This window comes from Macrobrachium rosenbergii, chromosome 51, assembly GCF_040412425.1.
Source record: "Macrobrachium rosenbergii isolate ZJJX-2024 chromosome 51, ASM4041242v1, whole genome shotgun sequence".
Taxonomy (NCBI): domain Eukaryota; kingdom Metazoa; phylum Arthropoda; class Malacostraca; order Decapoda; family Palaemonidae; genus Macrobrachium; species Macrobrachium rosenbergii.
Genome location: NC_089791.1, coordinates 43003384 through 43017032, shown reverse-complemented (window position 1 = coordinate 43017032; position 13649 = coordinate 43003384). Strand labels below are relative to the sequence as shown.

Genomic DNA, 13649 nt, shown 5'->3' with positions numbered 1-13649 from the left:
ACCGAAACATCAATAGAATCTACTAATCTTTTGAAACAACACACCAGAAACCTTTTTAAAAACAAAGGGAAGAAATATCCAGGGTCCTCTCCACCCCAGCTATCAAAATTATCAAGAATTTTCTTAACATCTTAGCAGTAAAGCATTATCGGCCTAAAGAGTGCAAGAATAATAAAAATGCTATGATGTGCTTTACTTATACTTAAATTTTACCGACGTTTTGTATGTATATTCTTCCATGGTTTCAGGTATAATAATGATTAGAGTGGGCCTCTTGCCACTGGATTTTGCTGGGGACAAATCCTGTACAGTGACTTGTATGCTAGCTTGTAGGGCAGAGCAACAGAGTGCCCAGTTCTTTTCTATACCATTTACAACTCCCAGCTGACGCTGGTACTCATTTTTAGTCAAGTTGCCTCGTGGCTCCTGGCCAAGATCAAACCTGGGACTTTATTCACGCGAATAAAACTTCATGCATTATTATTATTATTATTATTATTATTATTATTATTATTATTATTATTATTATTATTATTATTATTATTATTACATACATGCAGTTGTGAAAAGGGATAAATAGCAAATAATAAAAGCCGACAAAACTAAGAAGACTAGCTTATGCAGAGGAAAAAATTTAAATATACATATCAAATTTCAAACACTATATCTTGGGGCATACGCACAAAAGCGATAGAAGAAGAAAACCGTTCAAATAATGGTCTGGAAAACAAGTAGCAAATGCTAATTACAGAGGCACCGACACGGATGCCTACAGCGTGTTCTCTGCTTAAAAGGTTTATGGACGGTCCCATTATAGTTAAGAGTTTCACTTTTACTTTCCATTTAAAGCAAAATAAAGCTCTCCACTTCCAGTGGATTTGTCAAGACGATACAGAAAGGCAGCAGACATTCAAACACTGAAACGATGCTCCATCAATCACAGACTGAAGCATCTAATGCAAATACCATCATCTTTGAAGAAATACGAAGCGTAATAAAGAATACTTAGCTAGGGTAGAAAGCAGCATTCAGAATTATTAAATATTTAAAGCATTAAGGACAGTTCTACCTATACTGGTACAATCGCAAAGTGGAAGCGAGGTGTAAGACTGACTGATTAATAAAGCCTTGGTTTTTCTGGACTTCGACAACATACCCCACATGGTACACTACTTATGGAGCTGCTCTTTATGGAGCTGCTCTGACTCTCTAGTAACTGCCAAAGGCAGCTTCATTTCTCATTGTGTGTTTGTATGTGGGATTGGGGCGGCGGGGGCCGGGGAAGAGTTCAATAATTGCAGAGGTGACATCATCCGCTTAAAGAGCGATTTTTACTTTAAGGTACCACCATAAGCTATGGCTTTAGGCAACAAAAGTGCAAGAACATTAACTGTAGAATAACTCACTATAATTTCATCAACACTAACTCTGCTGTTACTCATCTATAAAATTAGAAATGAATTATATGTATACCCACAAATGCTCAAATTATGATTTTTATCCACAAGAGTCTTTGGAAACCAATTCAAAGGCATCACCAAAATCAGTTTGAACAATTCTGAACTGATATCCATTATTATACCCCTGCTTTAAGTAGTTAGATCTAAATGAACATTGCAAGTACCTCATTGTTTTTATAAGCTGTCAGGGAGTGAGTGCCTAGATTAAGCTTTTCAGCGACCTTGCACACTGTGAGAATGGAGGTCTGTTTGTGGTTGTTGCGATTAGTACTTATACAGCCCTTATAATGGATAGTGCTCCTTATTTTCTTGTGAGGTTTAATGGGAAATTATCCCGATACGTCTGTTATTCACACTTTTTTCTTCAGTTTTTTACTGCAGTGACTTTTATATTAAAGTATAGCCCTAATAATAGCCAAGAATTAGAGGCTGAAATAAAGTGTATCCCTAATAAAAGCCAAGAATTAGCGGCTGAAATAGTTGAAACAAAATGGCAAAATTTTTCGTGTTTTCCTTCCAAGTTTCAGCTTTGAAGATAGAAATTGACATTGGAAATTAATGAAGTGTAACAAAATCAAATGAGCACTTTAAAAAAGTTTAATGTGTCCTGAGCTTAGAGTTAAGCCTACTAGATATCATTCCATTAAGTAGGCTAATGGAAAAAACCCACAGGATCCTAACTGATCAACTGCCTATTTAGTCTAGAACATTATTAACCTTCGGTAACAGGAAAATGAAGGTTGAGGGGAGACTGTATGTAAGAGAGGCTCTATGTCTGCCGCTGCTGTTTCAAGGGTCCAGTTAAGAGACAATGTAATAGATCCAAAGGAATTCCTCATATGAATATTTTCCTCATTTTATTTATTTTCATTCTTAATTTTTGCACATCTGCTACAGCAAAATAGCACGCATTTAATTCTGGTAAAGTTAATGTCAACAAAGGTCAATGAATGTGTATTGACACATTCAATAAAAACTAAATGTGAAATATTCAGAGAAATGTAAATCATTATTTTGTACCCTGCAATTTCGTAACGAGCATCAGATCCACATAAATGATGAGTTTCCTTTTTTCACCTTTCACAGATGTAGGAGTTTCCCTGTTCATTTTAGTTTCAGTATCTATATACTTCCCAGCGAAGCCTCCCACTCCTCCTTCCATCACGTCTGCTAAAGAGAGAGTAGACCTCAAGGGCAGCGCTGCCAGCCTTATCAGGTAATCACCATATTTTATTATGTCAGTCACTCAAGAGGTGAGAGTTATAGTTTGCTGAGGTTGGAGTTAGTCGAATTATTGATGCCTGTTCCAGTCCTCCCGGGCGATCTCTGCATTCCTTTCCTATTTCTCTCTCTCTCTCTCTCTCTCTCTCTCTCTCTCTCTCTCTCTCTCCTGATGTATGTATGTATATATATATATATATATATATATATATATATATATATATATATATATATATATATATATATATATATATATATAATATATATATTATATATAATATACATTGTTCTTAGCCATATCTCTATAATTTCCTTTTTATTTTTCTCTAAATTCTTTTCTAATCCTCTCATCACTGCAACTATTTACTTTTGAAGCATAAACATTTCTAGTGAGTCCATTATCAATTAAACCAGGGGTTCCCAACCTTTGGAAGCTGATGAGCACCCACCTGTTTTCTGAATAACTGTGAGATCACCACAATAATCTTATATTTTGGGAATTAAGAAGCAGCCCAATTAGTAAGTGAAAGACTTAGTCGTCGTTTACTTAAAGATAACAAAAATTTTAAATTACTTTCTTTGAAGATTCAAAAATTAATTTTTACTGCTTGGATGTTTATCCAAAGTTACTGATGTTTACATACCTGTCATAGATATTATAGTACATTAGCAGTACACACTGATTCACAGATATGTTCATCTCTTAAGTCATATTATATTGATATCTAAAAATGTAACTGAATGAGTTTTGTTGCTCAATAACAAACTAAAACATACGTTTGCTTATTATCGATTATATTCCTCATTGCGTTAATCATGTGATATACGTGGAAAACTACAAAGAAAAAAAGAGAACGAATAAAATTCATAGGAAGCATGATTTCCTGAATACTGGTACGCAAGCTAAGTATTTCAAATCTTGGACATTAGAAAAAATAATAATGATAATAAATCAAGTCCACCTCTCTGTTAGTTTGTAGATTCCGTAGGAGCCTGATGCTGAACTGCTTTGGCTAGCTTTTCTATATTTGCCTCTATCAGTGTTTTCATATATATATGCCTATATATATATATATATATATATATATATATATATATATATATATATATATATATACATGTAGATTCTGAAAGAAAATTAAAGACCAGGTACCAAGCGCTTTCGTGTATGTACACTTATAAAATAAATAAAGATAGACATAAACAAGTCACAAAACAAAGATCAAAGCCATAAACATCATTACTGAATGCAATCACTAGTTTGAAGTCAAATATACCAAACAATACTTTAAAAATATAAGAACTGAAATATAGGCTATTATATTGTACTTCCCTACAATTTATATAATAATTTAAAGACCTGAACTAATATTCATAAGTTGATTGTTAAAATGCTTAATAAAAGGCAGATCAATTATATTTCTTTAACAATGTGGTTACAAAAAATTATCTCAGATGATTTTTCCAGAGCACCTTAATTTTAAAATCATTCATATGTACAAATAAGCACTTGTCAATTGGCCTGTTCGAACTGCGTAACGAAGACCACTTATTGCTGATGTATGTATATATATATATATATTTATTTATTTATATATGAAAAGGCAGAAGGGTATTTTAGATTCGCAGTTAGGCTTTGAAGAAGTAACACGACTTTGCTCGGACCATCAGAGTACAGAGGTGCTCGCGAGCACCAAGTTGGGAACCCATGGATTAAACCAATTTTTCTAGTTGTTTTCTTGTGCATTCCTATTTGTTTGTGCACTTGTCTTTTTTTCTATCTTATGTGGTGCGCTGCAAAGGCCACACCTCTGATACAAACTTAAAAACCACTTATCTTACGTCCATTGTGAATGCATCCACACCGGGAACAACAATAAAAGAAATGGATAAAATTTGATGCAAAAAGAGGAATGCGTAGAATTGCAGTGGTTTGTGCCTTTCAAAAATCACTCTTTATGAATTTTATTCGTGGCCCCTCTTTGTATTATGTGATTTTCATTGCTGAAAATCCCCGGCTAATCTGCCTGAGTAAATGTAACTATTTTAACTTTTTTATGTCTCATGCAAAGTGCTTTCAGACAGCTCATTGATTTTACTGTTGAAAGCTGAAAATAAAATTTAAATGACTGATACAAAGAAGAGCGCTAGTAGGGATATCATAATTCAGAGGTCATGTCCCTTCTGTATTGGAATAGCCTTTTGCTTCTAATTAGTTTTGCTACTCAATTAATCACACGTCATTAAAACATCTGATTCTTTCTACATATGACCAGGCTTTCACTTAAATGAGTTTTGCCTGCATATGCTCATGGTCACTTTCCAGAGAGTTCCTTCTTGGTCCCTGTTTTTCTTCCATTGATTATCCTGTCCTCTTCGTCTCCCTTGTATCAGACCTTTCTTCCCAACCTTCATAGAGTACAATAAATCTCAGCATCAGATTTAAATGAAATATACCGTATAATCAGAGTAATTTGCATCACAAAGGACTTGGAAACGGTACCTGCTCTGAGTCTTTGTGTTAGTCGAGGGTGCATAAACAGAGATCATAGTGACCCCATAGTTCTCACCCGGTGAATTTTTAAGGATCTTTTTTGTGAATCTAGCAGAGGAATCAGTCGGGTCATATTCATTATCTCTGATTAAAAAATAATATATCTCTACTTGGCGCTCGAGATGCCCCCTTTTAGTGTGCCATAACAGTATTTTAGAGTCAATGGTTTCTTTATGATATAAATTCATTTTGCCAGAAAAAAAAACAATACTCTTATGAGTTCTGAAACGATCGTTTGCAATGTTAAAACTTTTTCTTTTGACTTCGAGAGTGTCCCTTTTTTATTAATTTTTTTTACGCATGATATGCAGGAAAATCATTTGAAATATATCCAAGTATACGATAATAATTTGAAATATTTAAGAAGTCTTAAGGCAGAGTTCTAAAAGCACGAAATTAAAGTGTCTTTTTTTAACTGAAAATGTGTCATCTTCAATAAACCATTTAGTATATCCCCTACGCAAACTCCAGCTAAATAAAATGACAGAGCTACTGATACAAAATTAAGAACCAAATGACCTCGAAAAACTGGTTAATATCCATGTGGACAATTTCAGAGTACATAAAAGATTGGTATGTGATCTCAGATAAGATTAGAGGCAGAGTCATACCCAGTGGTCATTGGAAATCACGCCTGTAATACAGGCGGGATAAGTGATTATACTTGAGGTTAAGTTGACCATTGTAAGCCAGTAGAACAGGACACTAGTATTGAAAACACTGAAGACCAAATTACCGTTTTGTAAGTTCGCAGAACAAAACATTATAACTGAATACAAGGAAGGTCAAGTTAGCGTTTGCAAGGCCCAGAATAGACAGTGGCGCGTAAACAAAGAAGGTCACGTTAACGTTTGCAAAACAACAGAACAGACATTAATAATTAATATGCCGAAGGTCAAGTTACGGGTTTTAACCCACCGAACAGACGATATTACTGAATGCACTGAAGGTGATTTACCGTTTGTAAAGTCGTCAGCAAAAATTAGCCTTTAGTTTTGGAGATGCTTTGTCCATAAGACCATAAAAATACAAAAATAGGAATTGTAACCATGAATTTAAAAATATACTTGAATAATAAAGAGTCTGATGATGTTCTATGGCAATAAAATAACAATTTAACTTTATTAGATGACCAAAGTTCTTATCGCTGAAGTACCTGTAATGACTAAAAGTAGTTTCATATTCGTAACTCATAAGACACCCTTCAGATTAAATTAGTAACACTACATCATTCAGTTACATTAATTTGGTATTTAATCCCCTCTGTTCTCTGATGTAATGAGTTAATTTTTTCCTCCTTACAGGAATTCCGACTTCCGATTGACGGTCGTAGCCATGGTACTCTGTGTCGCTGTCCCAAGTGCGTGGCATACAGTTCTAAATTACTCTCTGAAAGATATAGGAATCGGCCAGGTAACGCTAAAGAAATCTCCAGTAATGTGTTTACGTGATGCACATGTGAAGTGAAAAGCTCCCTTACGGAGAAAATGGAATCCATTAGCTTTGTAGTGTTTTAACTTCGTAGTTCAGTGTTTCAAGGGGTAAATGCATTGAAATGATGTCAAAAATGTTTCATAGCTGTTTTGCCTTTTGTAGTGACCTGCATACGGAATTGAAAGGAAAGGAAGAAAAAATAAAGACAAAGTTAGGGGAAAGGTTCCAATCTTTTTAACGGAGTGCTTAATCACTGACTGTTTTAATCCCTCCTATACACTAATATTTTCCTCTTATAGCTTTATACTCAGACAGAATCTTTCTAGTTTCACTATCGTACCGTGATTCCTGTTCATATAGCAATACAAATCTTACAAGACTAATGATAAGCTTCCTTTCGTATACGATTCCAGCGCATATAATTTCAAAATCTTATTCAGCCTTCCCATTTTTTCATTTGTGTTCTAAATCAAGGGGACCTGTACTGGATATCATTGTTCCTGAACGTATGAAAGATTCTGCCTCATCAGTCCGCTCCCAGTTTATTGTTATTTCGTCCCTTTGTCCATATTCTTTTTTCAATTCCTCCGTTGTTCTTAGATTCATCTCGATTAGATTCATCTCGAGTCCCATCTCTCTAGACATGACGCATTTTATTCAGCAAGCTTTGCACGTCTTACGATATTTTGCTAATCAAAACAGCACCATCCATCTACGCATTGTAAGGTAGTCAAGTTTTTATCATTGCTCATCTAAACCTTCCCTTTCATCTCCAACCTCTGCTTATAAAATCTGCGAAAATGACAAACAGTAAAGGCGGTATAGCATTAACCTGCGGCACTGCGCTGCATCAACCAGTTCACTAAATAAAACCACATCAACATGACTTTTGTATCTACTCAGCACGTTGATCATTTCAGTTGGTTTTCTGTGGACGCTGTTAAATGACGTATGTGGATGTTCTCTAGATGTAAATCGGAGAATTGCAGAAATGAACATATATGAAACGAATATTTATGACTTCATATACAACTTATACCGTTTGTAGGTGATGGGGTCCAAAGCTCTCCCCGCCCCCTTCCCCATTCCTCCCAACCTCTCTCTCTCTCTCTCTCTCTCTCTCTCTCTCTCTCTCTCTCTCTCTCTCTCTCTCTCTCTCTCTCTCTCTTAGGTTTTAATTGATGAAATGATATCTACACTAATGGAGAATATGATCCTAAGTGTTCCAGGAGTAATTACAGAATTCCTCACTTACACTGTGTATAGCAGGAATTGCTAATTATGTTCAAACTTCTTCAAAAAGAGAATTATATGAGGCTCGAGCCATTTAAGCGATAAAATTTATTTGAAGAACGGCAATATTATTATTATTATTATTATTATTATTATTATTATTATTATTATTATTATTATTATTATTATTATTATTATTATTATTATTATTAGTTTCAAATGCGAGTTACACAGACTGTTTAGTCTCATGTCTTGACACGAATTGTAAGATTTTCCAGTTATCCTTTAAAATAAGGGTAAGAGTGTTTTAAATATTTACCGCTTAACTAATAGAGGAATGTTTTTGCAAAAGAATGAAATGGCCGAGTTCAAGATAACTACTGTGGAAACCATCGCATGAATCAGATCAAAAATAATTTCAAATTTCCAAAAACTGGCAAAGATCATAAAGTCATATGAAATGTTAAGGAGCAAAAACTTATCTAAGAATTATAGCACAATTAGCAAATATTTATTGGACTCCGTTCACCTGAGAATTATGCGGTAATTAGCATGCATGTATTAAACTAGACTTCTCTACGATATATGCAATATTCATTATGCATTAACTGTACTCGGATTATCCAAGAATTATGCAAAAACTTAGTATGCATTTACTGGAATCTGTTTATGCAGTACTTAGCATATGTTCACTGAGCTCGATTTATCTACAAATAATACTGTAGTTAGCTTGCATTTATTAGACTGGGTTGATCTAAGGCCTTAGGAATTGTTGGACTTTGTTTATGCAAAATTAGTTCACCTCGCTCTAACTCCATATTAACATTCGCGCAATTTTATAGTTTCTAAAGCTATATCATAGATATCGGTACTGACTCAGCTTCTGAACAGTATATGATTTATTTTACATTACGCGCACAATTAATTAGCTGCTATTTTTGTGTTATATGAAGAATGAAAATTTAAGAAAAAATATATTCATTTTAATCCACATAGGGTTTCGCCTCCGGTTATTGTAAAAAACAATATATCACTATACAGATTAATCGTACATATGATGAAATTAATATTATGATGGAATATATATATAATATAGTATATATATATATATATATATATATATATATACTGTATATATGTATGTATATATACTGTATATTATATATATATATATATATATATATATAGTATATATATATATATATATATGTATATATATACATGTATATATATATATATATATATATATATATATATATATATACATATATATATATACATATATAAATTATATATATATATATAAATAGGATATATAGGTCTGCCATGCATAACTACAGAAGGATTACAGAGGGAGAAATTCATGTAATTTCATTTCAGGAAATCTTGGAAAAGATGATAAAAAAAATTCAACCCGCAGTGATGTCAACCCGTTTGGGAAACGCTCTGAAATTTATTTTAAAAAAAAATTTTATCTTATAGTGAACCTGACCATGATACAGGATTATTATTGTTCCATGGTTCTATTTTGAGTATGGCTACAAAGCTTATTATATTCGATTTAGTTTCTCAGTATTATTACTAATACTAGTAATTATAATAATGATGATAGAAAAATAATCATATTAACATAAAGTTAAAGTAGAAGATGGTAATATTATGTTTATAACAGGTTTTCTTTCGAGAAGATTCATGTAATAAAAACCCCATGCTCTTTGTCTTAGGAAACTTTCACCTCGTCTAGAAAATCTATGTTACACCTGATTTTCCCCCCAAAAAAGAATAGATTTTGAAAACCTTGGCGAATCTTTTATTGAATCTATTACGGTCACCTGGTCACGTGGGCTCTCTCAGGTAACATTTTTTATCCTTTCTGTCGTATGTGTTTAAAAAGCATGCAATATCAGAATCATCTTCACATCAAAACACATCAATATTGTAATTTATATATATATATATATATATATATATATATATATATATATATATATATATATATATACATATATATATATACATATACATATATATTTACATACATATGCATATATATATATGTATATATATAATATATATGTGTATATATATTATTTATATATATATATATATATATATATATATATATATATATATATATATATATATATATATATATATATATATATATATATATATAACATACACAGTCCAAGCCCACCGAAGTCTAGAAGACAAAATGAAGAATTCCTGGAGACAGTTTCATCCCCCGACGGACGTCTTTAAAGGCGATTTATTGTTGCAATGATTGTATCAATGAATCGCCTCTGAAGGTCTCTTCGAGGACGGGACTGCGAGGCGGAATCCTCTTCTTGATTTCGAGGTCGGATGCACTGCTTTCTATATCATCGTGTTTGATATAAATATATATATATGTGTGTGTGTGTCCGTGTGTGTGTATATGTATATATATACATATATTTATTTATTTGTTTATTTATAAATATATGTACATATATACGTTGTGTATATTAGCATATAATAGTTGCTTCGTTATAGCATTTTATTTTATTATATATTACCAACAGAAATTGTTCATCTTCACAGATCTGAGTATTACTCAGGCTTTACTTATAAAAGGTGATACTGAATAATAATAATAATAATAATAATAATAATAATAATAATAATAATAATAATAATAATAATAATGAACTTGTAGATTGCGCCTTGATTATTATTAGAAATTCAGAGATGCCAATATAAAGAGGGGAAGGGGAGAAAAATTATGCAATAATAATGATAATAATAATCATAACGAAGAAAGTAAAGTACAACACAGGCTTGACTCATAGAAGGTGACATTGAGTCGATAATAATAATAATAATAATAATAATAATAATAATGACTTGCAGACCACTCCTTGACTTCGTAAGATTTTAGAGATGTCAATATAGAGAGAGGAGATGGACAAGGAAGAAGCAACAATAATAATAATGAAGGAAATGAATAAAATCGTGCAATGAAAGAAATGGAGGAGTTGCATCCATTTCTCCAAGTTGATCTAAAATAATTACGTTCTTGTTTGCACCTGGCCGCGAACCCCCGGGAATAAGCGACGGAAGCGATTAATATTTACCCACTTTTAGAGTCGACTGCCGAGTGTTACACGTCATTTATCATCTGCCTCATTTTTCTTCCCCCGGGAATTTACAGTGTTTGTTCTCTTCTCGCGTTTAGACTGATAAAAGCCGTTCAAAGGGCTTAAGGCTCATCAATGACTTAAAACAAAAGGTAACATGAATTCCTCCTGATAGTTTGCGCAGAGATATCTAACTGAATTTATTTATAGAATTCATCTATGCCTTGGGCCTGCCTAATTTCTGACTGTGCACCTTTGATCTGTTGTACCTCGTAAGTATGTATCTCATGCTATAAATGTATACACAAGCGGATTCTGTTTTGTTACTGTAAACTGATATTTCAACTGCTATGGTAACTGACACCGGAAGTATATTTACTTTTAGAGATAATTTGAACATAAAATATATAAAAATTAACCTAATAGAAAAATTAAAGCAACAATTATTTAATCATACGTACTTTCCAAATATGTCCACTCCCTAATTCCAAAGGAATGTATTTGTATATATATACACACACACACACACTCTCACACACTCTCTCTCTCTCTCTCTCTCTCTCTCTCTCTCTCTCTCTACACACACACACACACACACACACACACACACACACACACACACATATATATATATATATATATATATATATATATATATATATATATATAAACTTTTTCACATAGACAATTGTTCTGTGCATTAGTAGAATTACTAACAGGGTAACAGGATACCCATCTAATTTGAATGGGGTCCTGTTAGTGTATATATATATATATATATATATATATATATATATATATATATATATATATATATATACATACATTATTAGTAAGACGTTAAACATGCGACTTAATATACACACGACATCCCCTCTCAGAACCCTAGAAACAGTCAAATTACCTTCCTCATCTGGGCACCTGGAGAGAAACGTACTCTTACGTCCTCATAACTGGGATCAACAAAACAGTGGCAGTTGACCAACTCTCAAGAATCTATGATTCACATGTATACGTATTATTTAGATTAACCGAAAAAAAATTAGTCTTTGTCTCTGGAACAGTATCTGTCTATCTTAGGTGGCTCTAACAGATATTGCAAGTTTGGCAGAACTGCTGCTTGAATTTAGTATCATCGAGCTGTAAATTTCTGGGCAGTAATACTCGTTTTCAGTTGAAGCAAGTTAACTGTAAGAAGATTCTTAAGTTCATAAAAATCAGATAAGTTTGACTCATATTTAATGTTAGCCAATATGAGTTAGAGAAAATCTCCGTGTCTTTTCTGTTAGTTCTACTGTTTTGCTTAGTATGTAGTGCTAGGCAAGAGTAAAGAACACAGCAATATTATACAATCATGCTAAAGCAAAACAACATTCCTGTTTCAGTATATATTTTGCAATGAAAATTCTCGTGAAAATGCCATTGAATGATTTATTGTCCTCCCTCCCTTAGCAACTCTGGTCAGAGTTCTGAGGATTTTTAGGATTGGAACTAGATTGGATTACACCTCTGTTCCCTTCAGCTTATGATTTATTTTGACCCCATATATCAATACTATAATTCCTGTTAGTTGGACAAAAGATTTCAGGCACTGCCCTTAAACAAGGGAAAGAGTTTTTTTTTTTTTTTTTTTGTCGGGGAGGGCCATTGGTATGTGAGTAGTAGGGAGGGGACTGGGGTACCCAACTGTCAACCACAAACCATCGAACTTGGATTGAAAAGGTGAGTAGAAGGGGGAGTGGTTCATCTTTCTTACTCATGATTATGATATCCTGAAGGGAATAGAGGTGTAGTCCCGTCTAGCCCCCATCCTAATAATCCTTCGAAATCTGAAAGAGGTTGTCTAGGGAGGAAAGGTAACGCTATACCAGCAGTTCAATATCAGTACTGTGAGTTTTGTATCATGTTATCTTGCAAACAAAAAAAAAAAAAAAAACATTCATTCTTGCAAAATGGCTTGCTGTTTCCATTAGATAACGAAAGATCTAAAATGCTGCAATTGTACTGTTTTGTTCCCATAGAAATGAACGAAAAGGTTTATGTTTAATAAAATTTTACTATTGCGAGCCTGGCAGCAAGAGCACTTTGTCTTTATCTGACTCTGGGTTCGACCTCTGGCTGACAGTGGAAATTATTGTCAGTGCTTAAAATGCCACTTTATAACTTCCATTTTGCATCATATTATTAATACTTTTCTGTGATCAGATCACCTGACTCAGAAAATGACCAATAGAATGAATAAAAGCTTTGTTTTCCGTCTTGAATGACGAAAAGAATGTCAATTCTGCCTAAATGGAAGGACTGTGAGTTGCAGTTTACGTTCAGCCTCTCTGCATAAGTATTCAGAAATTTTTAAAAATGTTTTTATTAACGATTAAACGAGTAGTTCATTTAAAGAAATGGTTTCTAACGTTCGTATATCACAAGGCCCTTACAAATATCGAAGGTGACCGAGAGGCTACTTTAAAGGTAATAATTACTTTGGATCTGGGTATTTTTAACATAAAAGGATAATTTTTTCAGATTTTAATGTGAATTGTCTCGTCTCGTGCCTCTAAGTACAGAAGAGAGCAGTACATATTAATTCAAGTTTATTAACTCAAGTTTTAACACTGACTTCAGTGAATT

The 13649-nt window shown here is 33.1% G+C and overlaps 1 protein-coding gene across 3 annotated transcripts in view; it reads left to right on the top strand.

Moving 5' to 3' along the window:
• LOC136833345 (solute carrier family 49 member 4-like) overlaps nucleotides 1–13649 on the top strand; it is a 58012-nt gene that overhangs the window by 33743 nt on the left and 10620 nt on the right. For all 3 annotated transcript variants that reach the window (XM_067095363.1, XM_067095362.1, XM_067095361.1), the window contains exons 7-8: nucleotides 2547–2676; nucleotides 6540–6648. In XM_067095363.1, the coding sequence (XP_066951464.1) occupies nucleotides 2547–2676; nucleotides 6540–6648 (239 nt within the window). The remainder of the gene's footprint in view (nucleotides 1–2546; nucleotides 2677–6539; nucleotides 6649–13649) is intronic.